Raw genomic sequence first — 23,092 nt, 5'->3', positions numbered from 1 at the left:
ATATTTGATATAGAAATTAGGGAGGGAAGCTTTGCCCATAACTTATATTTTATTATGATGCATTTCAAACATAGTGCAATATAAAAATTCTTCCAGGAGATTAAAGGATGAAAGTGTTAGGAAAAGACAAGTTACAGTTAATGGGACATGAAGGAAATATAAAAATCTTATGTCCTCCATCTTATGATGGAGGGGGGGGAGGGGGAAGGAGGAGGAAAAGGATAAAAGGGTAATGCTGAAAGGTTTGACGTCCCTATCTGCATATTTTTTTTTCTGTCTCCAACTCCCTAAAAGGACTTTGTCGTTTATTGTTCAGAGCAGAATAGTCTTTATCTTTTTTTATGTGTGCGTGTATATATATATTAAGATGATCTCATGAGGGTAAAGGAAAATTACACGATGCTCAAAAACTCTCCAGAACTCTACATTGAAATATTTAACTACTGTACTTCGAGCAAAACAAACTACAAAAGCATTTAGTTATAGTTAAACCACTGAGATACCAGCCAAGTAAATAATACACAGTTATTTACAGAATACAGTGTCCAAAATAATAATGGGATGGTACTAATGCTAATTTTTCTTGGTGGTCTTAATTTGACCTTAAAAGGGCATGCTTTATTCTACACTTGAAAATGGCCTCTAAAGGAGATGTGTGTTCTTCTGGCACTTTTCTTGCACAATTCTTTAATTGATTCTTAGAACTTCTACAAAACTACTGTTGAATGAATCGGGGATGATATATTTCCCCAACTTTAACAATACGTTTTTCTGAGATATGGGAATGTTGCAAATAAGTTATGCTTATTATGATACATTAAAAATACGGTTCTTCATATGTCTTGGTTTGAAAGACAGGTGTCTGCCAAGGAAGGCAGGAACCTCCCTTGGAATGGAGAATATGACCCCTTCCCTCTGAATAGCTTTGAAATTAAGGGGCTTTCAGGCAAAGATATGGGGAAAGGAATAACAGATCTTTACTAGTATGTATAACAAGGCAAACAAACAACAACAACGGCAGCAACAACAAACAGAACCAGAAACCCAGTAACATCCTTCTCTTGTCTGTCAGGCACCTTCCCCTTTGGTGTAGTTATGGTCACAGCCGGCAAGGGCGCTGGTGGCTCCTCAGCTGGGCAGGGCAGGTGAGGCGATTTCCCCGCGGCTGCAGGGGGCGCTGTGGCACGACATCAGTCGTCTCTGTGCACCTTGACAATGGCGGGCACAGCCGGCAGAAGGGATGTGAAAGGGGATTCCTTTACAAGCCCCCAGGGGCAGCCGATCCTGATGCCCCTCTGCATAGCTAAAGGATCTGTAGCAGGGACCTCGGAAGCAGCAAGCTGGAACAGCAGGGACGAACAAAATCCCGGAGTGGTAGACGAGATGTGTCAGAAACTCCGTAGCTGTAGCTGGAACCGCGGGGTGTCCCGGCAGGCAGGGGGTGCAGGGCTACAGTGTAGCAAAAAACCCAGAGCAGTGGCAAAGAAACGGTGGGGGCCGGGCAGTGGCAGCCTGGCTCCCGAACCCAGCAGGGAGAGGCTCCCTGGGAAGGGGAAAGGGCTCGGGATCCCGGGGTTTTTCCCTGAGGTACCCGAGCAGATGGTGAGAGTCCTTTTTTTTAGTGAGGTAGGGTGCTAATAATGTGAGAAATTATACTCACTTTAAAAAAAAAATTAAAAGGTTTATTAAAACCTTTTCAAAACTACAACAGAAGACTGAATAGAGAAAATATTACGGCGCCCAGAGCAAAGGATTTTTCCCGTCATGTGCTCACCCACACAATGGAGGTTTCCCCTTTTAACCCTTTAGCCCCTCCCAAAGTTCTGTCCATTGACTTCTTCGCTGTCCAGTGGTGTAGTTTACTTCCTCAAATACTGATTGGAGGTCAGATGTAGCCATAGTAACAAGCTGACCCTCCCAAATGTCCCGAACCCAGGTCACCCCCTGATAACAACGCAAAACTTCTCTTAATATATATACATGATATTGGCCTTTTAATTGTGAGAGTCAACAATCGCATTACTCATCTATGACGATAAGGTCCCAGTTCAGTGGCTGCTCTCACGAGCAAAGGCTCACCCACGGCAGAAGAAGCAGGACAGGGCTGGGCTCCGGCGGCGGCAGCAGCAGCGAATTCTCCTCCCTCCTCCTCCCTCCCTCCCCCCCGTAAGCAGCAATCGATCGTCCGACTCCGAGAGAGCAAAAGAGAACTAGAAGCTGCATCCAACCCCTTCCCTCAGCCCAAATCTCGCGATATCTCTGCCCTTTCCAGGAGAATGCCCTCTCAGCTACGATAGTAAAGCCAGCTGCACTCCTCCCCCTTCTCTGTGGTTACATCTTTTGTTTCTCTTAAGTACCGGCCGTTATTGTTTCTTAGCAACAAAATGGGAGAATATTCCCTAAGAGAAAGAAACAAAAGGAAAAATCCTAAACCCCAACAACACACTAATTCCAAATTTGATCAATTGCACTGGAATGAGAGAAAAACTTTACTCGATTTTGACCTTTGTCCTGCACAGACCACTTGCTACCTCATTCGAAGGCAGACACGGCAGTGTGCGGTATTGGGTGAAAGCTGAATTGCATAGGCCTTGGCTTCTACCAGTAAAATTAAAGAAGGAATTTACAGTCTTTGAACATATAGATATCAACACTCCTTCGTTACTGGTAAGAACTGACAGAACTACTCATTCCTTTTCTGGCATAAAAATAATGAAGTATAATAACTGTAACAACCTCAGCATGTAACTTTGCCTAATATTTATTTGCTAGTTTAAGTACAGCTCTTATTTTAAGTATTATATCAGTTTAACAACTCTTTAACTACAGGTATTTTGAAGGCTAAGTTATCCTGTACTTGGAGTTGCTTGATCTTTACAAGACGTAAAATGTATTCGTCAGTCTAAACTGATACTACCAACTTGTTGACTCTCATTAAGGAAGAAAATTTGGTGAACTGGTCCTCTTAAATTATAAATAAAGAATAATCTATGATGGAACAACGCAATGCTTAATATTTTAGTGAGGGACTGCTAACTTAAAAATGCAAACTAAAAAATTTACTGCAGTGCATAATTGGTAATTTCCATATGGATCGTTTTCTACTGATGGGGAGGAAACAATCACAATTCTGTATAATCCTTTTCTGAAATATCATTTTATTAATTTTAATCTAGAAGGGAAAGAAAATCAGAAGACCATTGAAACAGATTTCTTGTGTGTATGGGTGAAAAAACAGCTTGCAAAGGGACCTTGTAAAAACTCCATGAAAATCGAAGGTCTCTCATTTGACTTTAGTGGGCTTTGGTTCAAGCCCTAAATCCTGGTGTTGTGTAAAATAAGTATTTTTAACATAAATGAAACAGGATTATTCAGAAACTGAGGAAATAGCAGGAGTAAAGATTACAGTAGTTTAGCTTAGTTATTTTGCTTTGGAAATGCAGCATAATAGAAAATGTGAAGATGTTCTAATTTGCTGTTAGTTAAATGAAAAGCTCTGCAGCATTATGTTGGGATGTGTAGGCTACGAAGCCTTTTGTTTTAACCTATACAGTATTTTCTTTTAGTATTGTTTTAATTGTGGCTGTAGTATGGAGGGTCACAGAAAAAGCAATACGAATACACCAGTGGAATTAGGACAAACATTGTATCTGTATAATGTTGTTTAAACTGCTTGAGACTTTTCCTATGAAAGCAGCTTTGTTTATCAAAATATGTAATAATAAGCACATTATGAAAATTATTATTTTCCTGTGTTGGTTTAAATACCCGATGAGATTCATGGAGCTCCTAATATGATGGACAGTACTTTTCTTCTTCTTGCAGTCACCCCAAGCAGGCACAAAAGAAAAGACTCTGTGTTGTTGGCTTTGTACCTCAGGCCCAATATCTTTAAGTGCCAAAATCGAAAGAAAGGGCTACACCCCAGGTATGTGATCCTATAATCAATTCTGTGTGGTTTTCCTTCCTTTTTAAAGCTGGAGTCTGTACTACTGTTTTTACATAAATGAAACATTAAGGATATTTGTACCACATCAGTCTGCATTTAGCAATCTTCTCTGCATACCCTGTTAACTAAGACAGCGCTACTTGTATCTCTAGATGGTTCAATGACCTCATCTGTTAGACTGGCATGTTTTGGGTGTTACACTGGTTTGTTTTTTTTTAATGTGTTGTTTTCTTTTTTCCTTTTAAAACAGCTCATGGGGATCTTGTTTCTATTAGCATCAGTGGATGGGTTTTTTTCAGGTAGAGCAGTGATAGCAGCATTGTTATAACAGTATAAAGAATGTGAAAGTTTGCCTAAGCTGCCTTGTAAATGTAAAGAGAAATTGAAATTCTGGTGTGTTTTGTTGATTTTTTTTTTTTTTTCCTTTTTGTTTCAGGTGAATCAATTCAGATCTTTGCTGAGATTGAGAATTGCTCTTCCCGTATGGTAGTGCCAAAGGCAACCATTTACCAAACGCAGGCATTCTATGCCAAAGGGAAAATGAAGGAAGTCAGACAGCTTGTTGCCAACCTCCGTGGGGAATCCTTGTCATCTGGCAAAACAGAAACCTGGAATGGCAAACAGTTGAAAATTCCACCTGTTTCCCCTTCAATCCTTGACTGTAGTATAATCCGTGTGGAGTATTCACTGATGGTATGTTGGGCAGTCTGTTTCACTTGTGAGAATGAGTAGCTTCCAACATGCCATACAAATTTCTAGCACAGCATTTTGTGATGATTAGTTATGAAAGAAATACATGTTCTGGTATTAGTGTCATGACAGGAGGTCTGGTAAGTAAATTTAGTTTAAATCATGCAAGTTGTCAAAGCAGTTTTCTGTCAACTAAGCAAGCATTTGATGAGTACACTGCATTTCTGTGTGAGGGCTCATGTTAAGGCTATTCTTAACTTGAAGAGCTCATGTCTCCATCGGGGCATGGACCCTAAAAGGGGCTGTGAAAAATGCCTATTTTATGATTGGCTTTTCGCAAATATTAAAATGACTATAATATCAGTTATGTTAGAAAGTTATGCTGTAGTAATTTTCGTAAGTAGTGTGTTAAATTTAGTTTTAGGTTATAACATAATGTTAAAATAGAAACTATGCTATGTAAGATACTTTTTTAAAGAAAGGACTCACACTGAGATAGCAGCTACAGGACACCTGAATATTTCAGAGAAAAATAATTTATTGCCCTCTTATCAGAAGAAACGAACTTCTTCCCGCCTCGCTCATCCCCAAAGATGCTATTAGGATTAAGAGGAAGAAGTTGACACTGACAAGACAGGATCCTTTGTTTGAATGGAATTTATGCATCATGTGTGAGGTGTATTATTGATATATTTACCAGTATAGCCAGATGAGACATGCCTGAGCTTGTCTGCCCTGCTGCTGAACCAAAAAAAGGCATAGTGGTGTTTCAGCCCAGAGACACTTTTGGCCATGGCCGGATGTGTGGTGTTTCACCCCACAGACACTTTTGGCCATGGCTGTGTGGTGTTTCACCCCACAGACACTTTTGGCCATGGCTGTGTGGTGTTTCACCCCACAGACACTTTTGGCCATGGCTGTGTGGTGTTTCACCCCACAGACACTTTTGGCCATGGCTGTGTGGTGTTTCACCCCACAGACACTTTTGGCCATGGCTGTGTGGTGTTTCACTTCCACAGACACTTTGGGCCATGGCTGTGTGGTGTTTCACCCACAGACACTTTTGGCCATGGCTGTGTGGTGTTTCACTCCAGGGACCCTTTTGGCCATGGCTGTGTGGTGTTTCACCCCACAGCCACTTTTGGCTGTGGCTGTGTGGTGTTTCCCCCAGAGACACTTTAGGCCATGGCTGTGTGGTGTTTCACCCCACAGACACTTTGGGCCATGGCTGTGTGGTGTTTCACCCACAGACACTTTTGGCCATGGGTGTGTGGTGTTTCAACCCACAGACACTTTTGGCTGGCTGGGTGTGTGGTGTTTCACCCCACAGACACTTTTGGCCATGGCTGTGTGGTGTTTCACCCAGGGACACTTTTGGCCATGGCTGTGTGGTGTTTCACCCCACAGACACTTTTGGCCATGGCTGTGTGGTGTTTCACCCACAGACACTTTTGGCCATGGCTGTGTGGTGTTTCACCCACAGACACTTTTGGCCATGGCTTTGTGGTGTTTCACCCCACAGACACTTTTGGCCATGGCTGGGTGGTGTTTCACCCCACAGACACTTTTGGCCATGGGTGTGTGGTGTTTCCCAGAGAGACACTTTTGGCCATGGCTGTGTGGTGTTTCACCCCACAGACACTTTTGGCCATGGCTGTGTGGTGTTTCACCCCACAGACACTTTTGGCCATGGGTGTGTGGTGTTTCACCCCACAGACACTTTTGGCCATGGCTGTGTGGTGTTTCTCCCCACAGACACTTTGGGCCATGGCTGTGTGGTGTTTCACCCACAGACACTTTTGGCCATGGCTGTGTGGTGTTTCACCCACAGACACTTTTGGCCATGGCTGTGTGGTGTTTCACCCCACAGACACTTTTGGCCATGGCTGTGTGGTGTTTCACCCCACAGACACTTTTGGCCATGGATGTGTGGTGTTTCACCCCACGGACACTTTTGGCCATGGCTGTGTGGTGTTTCACCCAGGGACACTTTTGGCCATGGCTGTGTGGTGTTTCACCCTGAGACACTTTTGGCCATGGCTGTGTGGTGTTTCACCCCACAGACACTTTGGGCCATGGCTGTGTGGTGTTTCACCCACAGACACTTTTGGCCATGGCTGTGTGGTGTTTCACCCACAGACACTTTTGGCCATGGGTGTGTGTGGTGTTTCACCCCACAGACACTTTTGGCCATGGCTGTGTGGTGTTTCCCTTCCACAGACACTTTGGGCCATGGCTGTGTGGGGTTTCACTTCCACAGACACTTTTGGCCATGGGTGTGTGGTGTTTCACCCACAGACACTTTTGGCCATGGCTGTGTGGTGTTTCACCCACAGACACTTTTGGCCATGGCTGTGTGGTGTTTCACCCCACAGACACTTTTGGCCATGGCTGTGTGGTGTTTCACCCCACAGACACTTTTGGCCATGGCTGTGTGGTGTTTCACCCCACAGACACTTTTGGCCATGGGTGTGTGGTGTTTCACCCACAGACACTTTTGGCCATGGCTGTGTGGTGTTTCACCCACAGACACTTTTGGCCATGGCTGTGTGGTGTTTCACTCCAGGGACACTTTTGGCCATGGCTGGGTGGTGTTTCACCCCACAGACACTTTTGGCCATGGCTGTGTGGTGTTTCACCCCGCAGACACTTTTGGCCATGGCTGTGTGGTGTTTCACCCACAGCCACTTTTGGCTGTGGGTGTGTGGTGTTTCTCCTCTCAGACACTTTTGGCCATGGCTGTTTGGTGTTTCCCCCAGAGACTCTTTTGGCCATGGCTGTGTGGTGTTTCACCCACAGACACTTTTGGCCATGGCTGTGTGGTGTTTCACCCCACAGACACTTTTGGCCATGGGTGTGTGGTTTTTCACCCACAGACACTTTTGGCCATGGGTGTGTGGTGTTTCACCCCAGGGACACTTTTGGCCATGGCTGTGTGGTGTTTCACCCCACAGACACTTTGGGCCATGGCTGTGTGGTGTTTCACCCACAGACACTTTTGGCCATGGCTGTGTGGTGTTTCACCCCACAGACACTTTTGGCCATGGCTGTGTGGTGTTTCACCCCACAGACACTTTTGGCCATGGATGTGTGGTGTTTCACCCCACGGACACTTTTGGCCATGGCTGTGTGGTGTTTCACCCAGGGACACTTTTGGCCATGGCTGTGTGGTGTTTCACCCTGAGACACTTTTGGCCATGGCTGTGTGGTGTTTCACCCCACAGACACTTTGGGCCATGGCTGTGTGGTGTTTCACCCACAGACACTTTTGGCCATGGCTGTGTGGTGTTTCACCCACAGACACTTTTGGCCATGGGTGTGTGTGGTGTTTCACCCCACAGACACTTTTGGCCATGGCTGTGTGGTGTTTCCCTTCCACAGACACTTTGGGCCATGGCTGTGTGGGGTTTCACTTCCACAGACACTTTTGGCCATGGGTGTGTGGTGTTTCACCCACAGACACTTTTGGCCATGGCTGTGTGGTGTTTCACCCACAGACACTTTTGGCCATGGCTGTGTGGTGTTTCACCCCACAGACACTTTTGGCCATGGCTGTGTGGTGTTTCACCCCACAGACACTTTTGGCCATGGCTGTGTGGTGTTTCACCCCACAGACACTTTTGGCCATGGGTGTGTGGTGTTTCACCCACAGACACTTTTGGCCATGGCTGTGTGGTGTTTCACCCACAGACACTTTTGGCCATGGCTGTGTGGTGTTTCACTCCAGGGACACTTTTGGCCATGGCTGGGTGGTGTTTCACCCCACAGACACTTTTGGCCATGGCTGTGTGGTGTTTCACCCCGCAGACACTTTTGGCCATGGCTGTGTGGTGTTTCACCCACAGCCACTTTTGGCTGTGGGTGTGTGGTGTTTCTCCTCTCAGACACTTTTGGCCATGGCTGTTTGGTGTTTCCCCCAGAGACTCTTTTGGCCATGGCTGTGTGGTGTTTCACCCACAGACACTTTTGGCCATGGCTGTGTGGTGTTTCACCCCACAGACACTTTTGGCCATGGGTGTGTGGTTTTTCACCCACAGACACTTTTGGCCATGGGTGTGTGGTGTTTCACCCCAGGGACACTTTTGGCCATGGCTGTGTGGTGTTTCACCCCACAGACACTTTGGGCCATGGCTGTGTGGTGTTTCACCCACAGACACTTTTGGCCATGGCTGTGTGGTGTTTCACCCACAGACACTTTTGGCCATGGCTGTGTGGTGTTTCACCCCACAGACACTTTGGGCCATGGCTGTGTGGTGTTTCACCCCACAGACACTTTGGGCCATGGCTGTGTGGTGTTTCACCCCAGGGACACTTTTGGCCATGGCTGGGTGGTGTTTCACCCCACAGACACTTTTGGCCATGGCTGTGTGGTGTTTCACCCCGCAGACACTTTTGGCCATGGCTGTGTGGTGTTTCACCCACAGCCACTTTTGGCTGTGGGTGTGTGGTGTTTCTCCTCTCAGACACTTTTGGCCATGGCTGTTTGGTGTTTCCCCCAGAGACTCTTTTGGCCATGGCTGTGTGGTGTTTCACCCACAGACACTTTTGGCCATGGCTGTGTGGTGTTTCACCCCACAGACACTTTTGGCCATGGGTGTGTGGTGTGTCACCCACAGACACTTTTGGCCATGGCTGTGTGGTGTTTCACCCACAGACACTTTTGGCCATGGCTGTGTGGTGTTTCACCCCAGGGACACTTTTGGCCATGGGTGTGTGGTGTTTCACCCACAGACACTTTTGGCCATGGCTATGTGGTGTTTCACCCCACAGACACTTTTGGCCATGGCTGTGTGGTGTTTCACTTCCACAGACATTTTGGGCCATGGCTGTGTGGTGTTTCACCCACAGACACTTTTGGCCATGGCTGTGTGGTGTTTCACTCCAGGGACCCTTTTGGCCATGGCTGTGTGGTGTTTCACCCCATGGACACTTTTGGCCATGGCTGTGTGGTGTTTCACCCCACAGACACTTTGGGCCATGGCTGTGTGGTGTTTCACCCACAGACACTTTTGGCCATGGGTGTGTGGTGTTTCAACCCACAGACACTTTTGGCTGGCTGGGTGTGTGGTGTTTCACCCCACAGACACTTTTGGCCATGGCTGTGTGGTGTTTCACCCAGGGACACTTTTGGCCATGGATGTGTGGTGTTTCACCCCACGGACACTTTTGGCCATGGCTGTGTGGTGTTTCACCCAGGGACACTTTTGGCCATGGCTGTGTGGTGTTTCACCCTGAGACACTTTTGGCCATTGCTGTGTGGTGTTTCACCCCACAGACACTTTGGGCCATGGCTGTGTGGTGTTTCACCCCAGGGACACTTTTGGCCATGGGTGTGTGGTGTTTCACCCACAGACACTTTTGGCCATGGCTGTGTGGTGTTTCACCCCACAGACACTTTTGGCCATGGCTGTGTGGTGTTTCACCCACAGACACTTTTGGCCATGGGTGTGTGTGGTGTTTCACCCCACAGACACTTTTGGCCATGGCTGTGTGGTGTTTCCCTTCCACAGACACTTTGGGCCATGGCTGTGTGGGGTTTCACCCACAGACACTTTTGGCCATGGCTGTGTGGTGTTTCACCCACAGACACTTTTGGCCATGGCTGTGTGGTGTTTCACTCCACAGACACTTTTGGCCATGGCTGTGTGGTGTTTCACTTCCACAGACACTTTTGGCCATGGGTGTGTGGTGTTTCACCCACAGACACTTTTGGCCATGGCTGTGTGGTGTTTCACCCACAGACACTTTTGGCCATGGCTGTGTGGTGTTTCACCCCACAGACACTTTTGGCCATGGCTGTGTGGTGTTTCACCCCACAGACACTTTTGGCCATGGATGTGTGGTGTTTCACCCACAGACACTTTTGGCCATGGCTGTGTGGTGTTTCACTCCAGGGACACTTTTGGCCATGGCTGGGTGGTGTTTCACCCAACAGACACTTTTGGCCATGGCTGTGTGGTGTTTCACCCCGCAGACACTTTTGGCCATGGCTGTGTGGTGTTTCACCCACAGCCACTTTTGGCCATGGGTGTGTGGTGTTTCACCCCAGAGACACTTTTGGCCATGGCTGTGTGGTGTGTCACCCCAGGGACACTTTTGGCCATGGCTGTGTGGTGTTTCACCCCACAGACACTTTTGGCCATGGGTGTGTGGTTTTTCACCCACAGACACTTTTGGCCATGGGTGTGTGGTGTTTCACCCCAGGGACACTTTTGGCCATGGCTGTGTGGTGTTTCACCCACAGACACTTTTGGCCATGGCTGTGTGGTGTTTCCCTTCCACAGACACTTTGGGCCATGGCTGTGTGGTGTTTCACCCACAGACACTTTTGGCCATGGGTGTGTGGTGTTTCAACCCACAGACACTTTTGGCTGGCTGGGTGTGTGGTGTTTCACCCCACAGACACTTTTGGCCATGGCTGTGTGGTGTTTCACTCCAGGGACACTTTTGGCCATGGGTGTGTGGTGTTTCACCCACAGACACTTTTGGCCATGGCTGTGTGGTGTTTCACCCCACAGACACTTTTGGCCATGGGTGTGTGGTGTGTCACCCACAGACACTTTTGGCCATGGCTGTGTGGTGTTTCACCCACAGACACTTTTGGCCATGGCTGTGTGGTGTTTCACCCCAGGGACACTTTTGGCCATGGGTGTGTGGTGTTTCACCCACAGACACTTTTGGCCATGGCTATGTGGTGTTTCACCCCACAGACACTTTTGGCCATGGCTGTGTGGTGTTTCACTTCCACAGACACTTTGGGCCATGGCTGTGTGGTGTTTCACCCACAGACACTTTTGGCCATGGCTGTGTGGTGTTTCACTCCAGGGACCCTTTTGGCCATGGCTGTGTGGTGTTTCACCCCATGGACACTTTTGGCCATGGCTGTGTGGTGTTTCACCCACAGACACTTTTGGCCATGGGTGTGTGGTGTTTCAACCCACAGACACTTTTGGCTGGCTGGGTGTGTGGTGTTTCACCCCACAGACACTTTTGGCCATGGCTGTGTGGTGTTTCACCCAGGGACACTTTTGGCCATGGATGTGTGGTGTTTCACCCCACGGACACTTTTGGCCATGGCTGTGTGGTGTTTCACCCAGGGACACTTTTGGCCATGGCTGTGTGGTGTTTCACCCTGAGACACTTTTGGCCATTGCTGTGTGGTGTTTCACCCCACAGACACTTTGGGCCATGGCTGTGTGGTGTTTCACCCCAGGGACACTTTTGGCCATGGGTGTGTGGTGTTTCACCCACAGACACTTTTGGCCATGGCTGTGTGGTGTTTCACCCCACAGACACTTTTGGCCATGGCTGTGTGGTGTTTCACCCACAGACACTTTTGGCCATGGCTGTGTGGTGTTTCACCCCAGGGACACTTTTGGCCATGGGTGTGTGGTGTTTCACCCACAGACACTTTTGGCCATGGCTATGTGGTGTTTCACCCCACAGACACTTTTGGCCATGGCTGTGTGGTGTTTCACTTCCACAGACACTTTGGGCCATGGCTGTGTGGTGTTTCACCCACAGACACTTTTGGCCATGGCTGTGTGGTGTTTCACTCCAGGGACCCTTTTGGCCATGGCTGTGTGGTGTTTCACCCCATGGACACTTTTGGCCATGGCTGTGTGGTGTTTCACCCACAGCCACTTTTGGCTGTGGGTGTGTGGTGTTTCTCCTCTCAGACACTTTTGGCCATGGCTGTTTGGTGTTTCCCCCAGAGACTCTTTTGGCCATGGCTGTGTGGTGTTTCACCCACAGACACTTTTGGCCATGGCTGTGTGGTGTTTCACCCCACAGACACTTTTGGCCATGGGTGTGTGGTTTTTCACCCACAGACACTTTTGGCCATGGGTGTGTGGTGTTTCACCCCAGGGACACTTTTGGCCATGGCTGTGTGGTGTTTCACCCCACAGACACTTTGGGCCATGGCTGTGTGGTGTTTCACCCACAGACACTTTTGGCCATGGCTGTGTGGTGTTTCACCCACAGACACTTTTGGCCATGGCTGTGTGGTGTTTCACCCCACAGACACTTTGGGCCATGGCTGTGTGGTGTTTCACCCCACAGACACTTTGGGCCATGGCTGTGTGGTGTTTCACCCCAGGGACACTTTTGGCCATGGGTGTGTGGTGTTTCACCCACAGACACTTTTGGCCATGGCTGTGTGGTGTTTCACCCCACAGACGCTTTTGGCCATGGCTGTGTGGTGTTTCACCCCACAGACACTTTGGGCCATGGCTGTGTGGTGTTTCACCCACAGACACTTTTGGCCATGGCTGTGTGGTGTTTCACCCACAGACACTTTTGGCCATGGGTGTGTGTGGTGTTTCACCCCACAGACACTTTTGGCCATGGCTGTGTGGTGTTTCCCTTCCACAGACACTTTGGGCCATGGCTGTGTGGGGTTTCACCCACAGACACTTTTGGCCATGGCTGTGTGGTGTTTCACCCACAGACACTTTTGGCCATGGCTGTGTGGTGTTTCACTCCACAGACACTTTTGGCCATGGGTGTGTGGTGTTTCACCCACAGACACTTTTGGCCATGGCTGTGTGGTGTTTCACCCCACAGACACTTTTGGCCATGGGTGTGTGGTGTTTCACCCCACAGACACTTTTGGCCATGGCTGTGTGGTGTTTCACCCCACAGACACTTTTGGCCATGGCTGTGTGGTGTTTCACCCCACAGACACTTTTGGCCATGGGTGTGTGGTGTTTCACCCACAGACACTTTTGGCCATGGCTGTGTGGTGTTTCACTCCAGGGACACTTTTGGCCATGGCTGGGTGGTGTTTCACCCCACAGACACTTTTGGCCATGGCTGTGTGGTGTTTCACCCCGCAGACACTTTTGGCCATGGCTGTGTGGTGTTTCACCCACAGCCACTTTTGGCTGTGGGTGTGTGGTGTTTCTCCTCTCAGACACTTTTGGCCATGGCTGTTTGGTGTTTCCCCCAGAGACTCTTTTGGCCATGGCTGTGTGGTGTTTCACCCACAGACACTTTTGGCCATGGCTGTGTGGTGTTTCACCCCACAGACACTTTTGGCCATGGGTGTGTGGTGTGTCACCCACAGACACTTTTGGCCATGGCTGTGTGGTGTTTCACCCACAGACACTTTTGGCCATGGCTGTGTGGTGTTTCACCCCAGGGACACTTTTGGCCATGGGTGTGTGGTGTTTCACCCACAGACACTTTTGGCCATGGCTATGTGGTGTTTCACCCCACAGACACTTTTGGCCATGGCTGTGTGGTGTTTCACTTCCACAGACATTTTGGGCCATGGCTGTGTGGTGTTTCACCCACAGACACTTTTGGCCATGGCTGTGTGGTGTTTCACTCCAGGGACCCTTTTGGCCATGGCTGTGTGGTGTTTCACCCCATGGACACTTTTGGCCATGGCTGTGTGGTGTTTCACCCCACAGACACTTTGGGCCATGGCTGTGTGGTGTTTCACCCACAGACACTTTTGGCCATGGGTGTGTGGTGTTTCAACCCACAGACACTTTTGGCTGGCTGGGTGTGTGGTGTTTCACCCCACAGACACTTTTGGCCATGGCTGTGTGGTGTTTCACCCAGGGACACTTTTGGCCATGGATGTGTGGTGTTTCACCCCACGGACACTTTTGGCCATGGCTGTGTGGTGTTTCACCCAGGGACACTTTTGGCCATGGCTGTGTGGTGTTTCACCCTGAGACACTTTTGGCCATTGCTGTGTGGTGTTTCACCCCACAGACTCTTTGGGCCATGGCTGTGTGGTGTTTCACCCCAGGGACACTTTTGGCCATGGGTGTGTGGTGTTTCACCCACAGACACTTTTGGCCATGGCTGTGTGGTGTTTCACCCCACAGACACTTTTGGCCATGGCTGTGTGGTGTTTCACCCCACAGACACTTTGGGCCATGGCTGTGTGGTGTTTCACCCACAGACACTTTTGGCCATGGCTGTGTGGTGTTTCACCCACAGACACTTTTGGCCATGGGTGTGTGTGGTGTTTCACCCCACAGACACTTTTGGCCATGGCTGTGTGGTGTTTCCCTTCCACAGACACTTTGGGCCATGGCTGTGTGGGGTTTCACCCACAGACACTTTTGGCCATGGCTGTGTGGTGTTTCACCCACAGACACTTTTGGCCATGGCTGTGTGGTGTTTCACTCCACAGACACTTTTGGCCATGGCTGTGTGGTGTTTCACTTCCACAGACACTTTTGGCCATGGGTGTGTGGTGTTTCACCCACAGACACTTTTGGCCATGGCTGTGTGGTGTTTCACCCACAGACACTTTTGGCCATGGCTGTGTGGTGTTTCACCCCACAGACACTTTTGGCCATGGCTGTGTGGTGTTTCACCCCACAGACACTTTTGGCCATGGATGTGTGGTGTTTCACCCACAGACACTTTTGGCCATGGCTGTGTGGTGTTTCACTCCAGGGACACTTTTGGCCATGGCTGGGTGGTGTTTCACCCAACAGACACTTTTGGCCATGGCTGTGTGGTGTTTCACCCCGCAGACACTTTTGGCCATGGCTGTGTGGTGTTTCACCCACAGCCACTTTTGGCCATGGGTGTGTGGTGTTTCACCCCAGAGACACTTTTGGCCATGGCTGTGTGGTGTGTCACCCCAGGGACACTTTTGGCCATGGCTGTGTGGTGTTTCACCCCACAGACACTTTTGGCCATGGGTGTGTGGTTTTTCACCCACAGACACTTTTGGCCATGGGTGTGTGGTGTTTCACCCCAGGGACACTTTTGGCCATGGCTGTGTGGTGTTTCACCCACAGACACTTTTGGCCATGGCTGTGTGGTGTTTCCCTTCCACAGACACTTTGGGCCATGGCTGTGTGGTGTTTCACCCACAGACACTTTTGGCCATGGGTGTGTGGTGTTTCAACCCACAGACACTTTTGGCTGGCTGGGTGTGTGGTGTTTCACCCCACAGACACTTTTGGCCATGGCTGTGTGGTGTTTCACTCCAGGGACACTTTTGGCCATGGGTGTGTGGTGTTTCACCCACAGACACTTTTGGCCATGGCTGTGTGGTGTTTCACCCCACAGACACTTTTGGCCATGGGTGTGTGGTGTGTCACCCACAGACACTTTTGGCCATGGCTGTGTGGTGTTTCACCCACAGACACTTTTGGCCATGGCTGTGTGGTGTTTCACCCCAGGGACACTTTTGGCCATGGGTGTGTGGTGTTTCACCCACAGACACTTTTGGCCATGGCTATGTGGTGTTTCACCCCACAGACACTTTTGGCCATGGCTGTGTGGTGTTTCACTTCCACAGACACTTTGGGCCATGGCTGTGTGGTGTTTCACCCACAGACACTTTTGGCCATGGCTGTGTGGTGTTTCACTCCAGGGACCCTTTTGGCCATGGCTGTGTGGTGTTTCACCCCATGGACACTTTTGGCCATGGCTGTGTGGTGTTTCACCCCACAGACACTTTGGGCCATGGCTGTGTGGTGTTTCACCCACAGACACTTTTGGCCATGGGTGTGTGGTGTTTCAACCCACAGACACTTTTGGCTGGCTGGGTGTGTGGTGTTTCACCCCACAGACACTTTTGGCCATGGCTGTGTGGTGTTTCACCCAGGGACACTTTTGGCCATGGATGTGTGGTGTTTCACCCCACGGACACTTTTGGCCATGGCTGTGTGGTGTTTCACCCAGGGACACTTTTGGCCATGGCTGTGTGGTGTTTCACCCTGAGACACTTTTGGCCATTGCTGTGTGGTGTTTCACCCCACAGACACTTTGGGCCATGGCTGTGTGGTGTTTCACCCCAGGGACACTTTTGGCCATGGGTGTGTGGTGTTTCACCCACAGACACTTTTGGCCATGGCTGTGTGGTGTTTCACCCCACAGACACTTTTGGCCATGGCTGTGTGGTGTTTCACCCACAGACACTTTTGGCCATGGCTGTGTGGTGTTTCACCCCAGGGACACTTTTGGCCATGGGTGTGTGGTGTTTCACCCACAGACACTTTTGGCCATGGCTATGTGGTGTTTCACCCCACAGACACTTTTGGCCATGGCTGTGTGGTGTTTCACTTCCACAGACACTTTGGGCCATGGCTGTGTGGTGTTTCACCCACAGACACTTTTGGCCATGGCTGTGTGGTGTTTCACTCCAGGGACCCTTTTGGCCATGGCTGTGTGGTGTTTCACCCCATGGACACTTTTGGCCATGGCTGTGTGGTGTTTCACCCCACAGACACTTTGGGCCATGGCTGTGTGGTGTTTCACCCACAGACACTTTTGGCCATGGGTGTGTGGTGTTTCAACCCACAGACACTTTTGGCTGGCTGGGTGTGTGGTGTTTCACCCCACAGACACTTTTGGCCATGGCTGTGTGGTGTTTCACCCAGGGACACTTTTGGCCATGGATGTGTGGTGTTTCACCCCACGGACACTTTTGGCCATGGCTGTGTGGTGTTTCACCCAGGGACACTTTTGGCCATGGCTGTGTGGTGTTTCACCCTGAGACACTTTTGGCCATTGCTGTGTGGTGTTTCACCCCACAGACACTTTGGGCCATGGCTGTGTGGTGTTTCACCCCAGGGACACTTTTGGCCATGGGTGTGTGGTGTTTCACCCACAGACACTTTTGGCCATGGCTGTGTGGTGTTTCACCCCACAGACACTTTTGGCCATGGCTGTGTGGTGTTTCACCCCACAGACACTTTGGGCCATGGCTGTGTGGTGTTTCACCCACAGACACTTTTGGCCATGGCTGTGTGGTGTTTCACCCACAGACACTTTTGGCCATGGGTGTGTGTGGTGTTTCACCCCACAGACACTTTTGGCCATGGCTGTGTGGTGTTTCCCTTCCACAGACACTTTGGGCCATGGCTGTGTGGGGTTTCACCCACAGACACTTTTGGCCATGGCTGTGTGGTGTTTCACCCACAGACACTTTTGGCCATGGGTGTGTGGTGTTTCCCAGAGAGACACTTTTGGCCATGGCTGTGTGGTGTTTCACCCCACAGACACTTTTGGCCATGGGTGTGTGGTGTTTCACCCCACAGACACTTTTGGCCATGGCTGTGTGGTGTTTCTCCCCACAGACACTTTGGGCCATGGCTGTGTGGTGTTTCACCCACAGACACTTTTGGCCATGGCTGTGTGGTGTTTCACCCACAGACACTTTTGGCCATGGCTGTGTGGTGTTTCACCCCACAGACACTTTTGGCCATGGCTGTGTGGTGTTTCACCCCACAGACACTTTTGGCCATGGATGTGTGGTGTTTCACCCCACGGACACTTTTGGCCATGGCTGTGTGGTGTTTCACCCAGGGACACTTTTGGCCATGGCTGTGTGGTGTTTCACCCTGAGACACTTTTGGCCATGGCTGTGTGGTGTTTCACCCCACAGACACTTTGGGCCATGGCTGTGTGGTGTTTCACCCACAGACACTTTTGGCCATGGCTGTGTGGTGTTTCACCCACAGACACTTTTGGCCATGGGTGTGTGTGGTGTTTCACCCCACAGACACTTTTGGCCATGGCTGTGTGGTGTTTCCCTTCCACAGACACTTTGGGCCATGGCTGTGTGGGGTTTCACTTCCACAGACACTTTTGGCCATGGGTGTGTGGTGTTTCACCCACAGACACTTTTGGCCATGGCTGTGTGGTGTTTCACCCACAGACACTTTTGGCCATGGCTGTGTGGTGTTTCACCCCACAGACACTTTTGGCCATGGCTGTGTGGTGTTTCACCCCACAGACACTTTTGGCCATGGCTGTGTGGTGTTTCACCCCACAGACACTTTTGGCCATGGGTGTGTGGTGTTTCACCCACAGACACTTTTGGCCATGGCTGTGTGGTGTTTCACCCACAGACACTTTTGGCCATGGCTGTGTGGTGTTTCACTCCAGGGACACTTTTGGCCATGGCTGGGTGGTGTTTCACCCCACAGACACTTTTGGCCATGGCTGTGTGGTGTTTCACCCCGCAGACACTTTTGGCCATGGCTGTGTGGTGTTTCACCCACAGCCACTTTTGGCTGTGGGTGTGTGGTGTTTCTCCTCTCAGACACTTTTGGCCATGGCTGTTTGGTGTTTCCCCCAGAGACTCTTTTGGCCATGGCTGTGTGGTGTTTCACCCACAGACACTTTTGGCCATGGCTGTGTGGTGTTTCACCCCACAGACACTTTTGGCCATGGGTGTGTGGTTTTTCACCCACAGACACTTTTGGCCATGGGTGTGTGGTGTTTCACCCCAGGGACACTTTTGGCCATGGCTGTGTGGTGTTTCACCCCACAGACACTTTGGGCCATGGCTGTGTGGTGTTTCACCCACAGACACTTTTGGCCATGGCTGTGTGGTGTTTCACCCACAGACACTTTTGGCCATGGCTGTGTGGTGTTTCACCCCACAGACACTTTGGGCCATGGCTGTGTGGTGTTTCACCCCACAGACACTTTGGGCCATGGCTGTGTGGTGTTTCACCCCAGGGACACTTTTGGCCATGGGTGTGTGGTGTTTCACCCACAGACACTTTTGGCCATGGCTGTGTGGTGTTTCACCCCACAGACGCTTTTGGCCATGGCTGTGTGGTGTTTCACCCCACAGACACTTTGGGCCATGGCTGTGTGGTGTTTCACCCACAGACACTTTTGGCCATGGCTGTGTGGTGTTTCACCCACAGACACTTTTGGCCATGGGTGTGTGTGGTGTTTCACCCCACAGACACTTTTGGCCATGGCTGTGTGGTGTTTCCCTTCCACAGACACTTTGGGCCATGGCTGTGTGGGGTTTCACCCACAGACACTTTTGGCCATGGCTGTGTGGTGTTTCACCCACAGACACTTTTGGCCATGGCTGTGTGGTGTTTCACTCCACAGACACTTTTGGCCATGGCTGTGTGGTGTTTCACTTCCACAGACACTTTTGGCCATGGGTGTGTGGTGTTTCACCCACAGACACTTTTGGCCATGGCTGTGTGGTGTTTCACCCACAGACACTTTTGGCCATGGCTGTGTGGTGTTTCACCCCACAGACACTTTTGGCCATGGGTGTGTGGTGTTTCACCCCACAGACACTTTTGGCCATGGCTGTGTGGTGTTTCACCCCACAGACACTTTTGGCCATGGCTGTGTGGTGTTTCACCCCACAGACACTTTTGGCCATGGGTGTGTGGTGTTTCACCCACAGACACTTTTGGCCATGGCTGTGTGGTGTTTCACTCCAGGGACACTTTTGGCCATGGCTGGGTGGTGTTTCACCCCACAGACACTTTTGGCCATGGCTGTGTGGTGTTTCACCCCGCAGACACTTTTGGCCATGGCTGTGTGGTGTTTCACCCACAGCCACTTTTGGCTGTGGGTGTGTGGTGTTTCTCCTCTCAGACACTTTTGGCCATGGCTGTTTGGTGTTTCCCCCAGAGACTCTTTTGGCCATGGCTGTGTGGTGTTTCACCCACAGACACTTTTGGCCATGGCTGTGTGGTGTTTCACCCCACAGACACTTTTGGCCATGGGTGTGTGGTGTGTCACCCACAGACACTTTTGGCCATGGCTGTGTGGTGTTTCACCCACAGACACTTTTGGCCATGGCTGTGTGGTGTTTCACCCCAGGGACACTTTTGGCCATGGGTGTGTGGTGTTTCACCCACAGACACTTTTGGCCATGGCTATGTGGTGTTTCACCCCACAGACACTTTTGGCCATGGCTGTGTGGTGTTTCACTTCCACAGACACTTTGGGCCATGGCTGTGTGGTGTTTCACCCACAGACACTTTTGGCCATGGCTGTGTGGTGTTTCACTCCAGGGACCCTTTTGGCCATGGCTGTGTGGTGTTTCACCCCATGGACACTTTTGGCCATGGCTGTGTGGTGTTTCACCCCACAGACACTTTGGGCCATGGCTGTGTGGTGTTTCACCCACAGACACTTTTGGCCATGGGTGTGTGGTGTTTCAACCCACAGACACTTTTGGCTGGCTGGGTGTGTGGTGTTTCACCCCACAGACACTTTTGGCCATGGCTGTGTGGTGTTTCACCCAGGGACACTTTTGGCCATGGATGTGTGGTGTTTCACCCCACGGACACTTTTGGCCATGGCTGTGTGGTGTTTCACCCAGGGACACTTTTGGCCATGGCTGTGTGGTGTTTCACCCTGAGACACTTTTGGCCATTGCTGTGTGGTGTTTCACCCCACAGACACTTTGGGCCATGGCTGTGTGGTGTTTCACCCCAGGGACACTTTTGGCCATGGGTGTGTGGTGTTTCACCCACAGACACTTTTGGCCATGGCTGTGTGGTGTTTCACCCCACAGACACTTTTGGCCATGGCTGTGTGGTGTTTCACCCCACAGACACTTTGGGCCATGGCTGTGTGGTGTTTCACCCACAGACACTTTTGGCCATGGCTGTGTGGTGTTTCACCCACAGACACTTTTGGCCATGGGTGTGTGTGGTGTTTCACCCCACAGACACTTTTGGCCATGGCTGTGTGGTGTTTCCCTTCCACAGACACTTTGGGCCATGGCTGTGTGGGGTTTCACCCACAGACACTTTTGGCCATGGCTGTGTGGTGTTTCACCCACAGACACTTTTGGCCATGGCTGTGTGGTGTTTCACTCCACAGACACTTTTGGCCATGGCTGTGTGGTGTTTCACTTCCACAGACACTTTTGGCCATGGGTGTGTGGTGTTTCACCCACAGACACTTTTGGCCATGGCTGTGTGGTGTTTCACCCACAGACACTTTTGGCCATGGCTGTGTGGTGTTTCACCCCACAGACACTTTTGGCCATGGCTGTGTGGTGTTTCACCCCACAGACACTTTTGGCCATGGATGTGTGGTGTTTCACCCACAGACACTTTTGGCCATGGCTGTGTGGTGTTTCACTCCAGGGACACTTTTGGCCATGGCTGGGTGGTGTTTCACCCAACAGACACTTTTGGCCATGGCTGTGTGGTGTTTCACCCCGCAGACACTTTTGGCCATGGCTGTGTGGTGTTTCACCCACAGCCACTTTTGGCCATGGGTGTGTGGTGTTTCACCCCAGAGACACTTTTGGCCATGGCTGTGTGGTGTGTCACCCCAGGGACACTTTTGGCCATGGCTGTGTGGTGTTTCACCCCACAGACACTTTTGGCCATGGGTGTGTGGTTTTTCACCCACAGACACTTTTGGCCATGGGTGTGTGGTGTTTCACCCCAGGGACACTTTTGGCCATGGCTGTGTGGTGTTTCACCCACAGACACTTTTGGCCATGGCTGTGTGGTGTTTCCCTTCCACAGACACTTTGGGCCATGGCTGTGTGGTGTTTCACCCACAGACACTTTTGGCCATGGGTGTGTGGTGTTTCAACCCACAGACACTTTTGGCTGGCTGGGTGTGTGGTGTTTCACCCCACAGACACTTTTGGCCATGGCTGTGTGGTGTTTCACTCCAGGGACACTTTTGGCCATGGGTGTGTGGTGTTTCACCCACAGACACTTTTGGCCATGGCTGTGTGGTGTTTCACCCCACAGACACTTTTGGCCATGGGTGTGTGGTGTGTCACCCACAGACACTTTTGGCCATGGCTGTGTGGTGTTTCACCCACAGACACTTTTGGCCATGGCTGTGTGGTGTTTCACCCCAGGGACACTTTTGGCCATGGGTGTGTGGTGTTTCACCCACAGACACTTTTGGCCATGGCTATGTGGTGTTTCACCCCACAGACACTTTTGGCCATGGCTGTGTGGTGTTTCACTTCCACAGACACTTTGGGCCATGGCTGTGTGGTGTTTCACCCACAGACACTTTTGGCCATGGCTGTGTGGTGTTTCACTCCAGGGACCCTTTTGGCCATGGCTGTGTGGTGTTTCACCCCATGGACACTTTTGGCCATGGCTGTGTGGTGTTTCACCCCACAGACACTTTGGGCCATGGCTGTGTGGTGTTTCACCCACAGACACTTTTGGCCATGGGTGTGTGGTGTTTCAACCCACAGACACTTTTGGCTGGCTGGGTGTGTGGTGTTTCACCCCACAGACACTTTTGGCCATGGCTGTGTGGTGTTTCACCCAGGGACACTTTTGGCCATGGATGTGTGGTGTTTCACCCCACGGACACTTTTGGCCATGGCTGTGTGGTGTTTCACCCAGGGACACTTTTGGCCATGGCTGTGTGGTGTTTCACCCTGAGACACTTTTGGCCATTGCTGTGTGGTGTTTCACCCCACAGACACTTTGGGCCATGGCTGTGTGGTGTTTCACCCCAGGGACACTTTTGGCCATGGGTGTGTGGTGTTTCACCCACAGACACTTTTGGCCATGGCTGTGTGGTGTTTCACCCCACAGACACTTTTGGCCATGGCTGTGTGGTGTTTCACCCCACAGACACTTTGGGCCATGGCTGTGTGGTGTTTCACCCACAGACACTTTTGGCCATGGCTGTGTGGTGTTTCACCCACAGACACTTTTGGCCATGGGTGTGTGTGGTGTTTCACCCCAGAGACAC

At 50.6% G+C, this 23,092-nt stretch overlaps 1 protein-coding gene and 1 long non-coding RNA gene across 4 annotated transcripts in view; one reads left to right on the top strand and one right to left on the bottom strand.

The window, feature by feature from the left end:
- LOC132341435 (arrestin domain-containing protein 3-like) overlaps positions 1–23,092 on the top strand; it is a 70,918-nt gene that overhangs the window by 7,639 nt on the left and 40,187 nt on the right. For all 3 annotated transcript variants that reach the window (XR_009490208.1, XM_059873017.1, XM_059873016.1), the window contains exons 3-5: positions 2,520–2,667; positions 3,826–3,928; positions 4,386–4,642. Coding sequence is in view for 2 of the 3 variants with exons in the window: in XM_059873017.1 (XP_059729000.1) it covers positions 2,520–2,667; positions 3,826–3,928; positions 4,386–4,642 (508 nt within the window). In the remaining variant the exon portion in view is untranslated. The remainder of the gene's footprint in view (positions 1–2,519; positions 2,668–3,825; positions 3,929–4,385; positions 4,643–23,092) is intronic.
- LOC132341436 (uncharacterized) lies at positions 956–2,188 on the bottom strand. Its single transcript, XR_009490209.1, has 2 exons — positions 2,080–2,188; positions 956–1,449 (listed from the first exon to the last, which is right to left on the bottom strand). It is a non-coding gene; the product is annotated as an uncharacterized LOC132341436 (long non-coding RNA).

Source organism: Haemorhous mexicanus, chromosome W (assembly GCF_027477595.1).
Source record: "Haemorhous mexicanus isolate bHaeMex1 chromosome W, bHaeMex1.pri, whole genome shotgun sequence".
Lineage (NCBI taxonomy): Eukaryota > Metazoa > Chordata > Aves > Passeriformes > Fringillidae > Haemorhous > Haemorhous mexicanus.
This window is presented reverse-complemented; position numbering and strand designations above follow the sequence as displayed.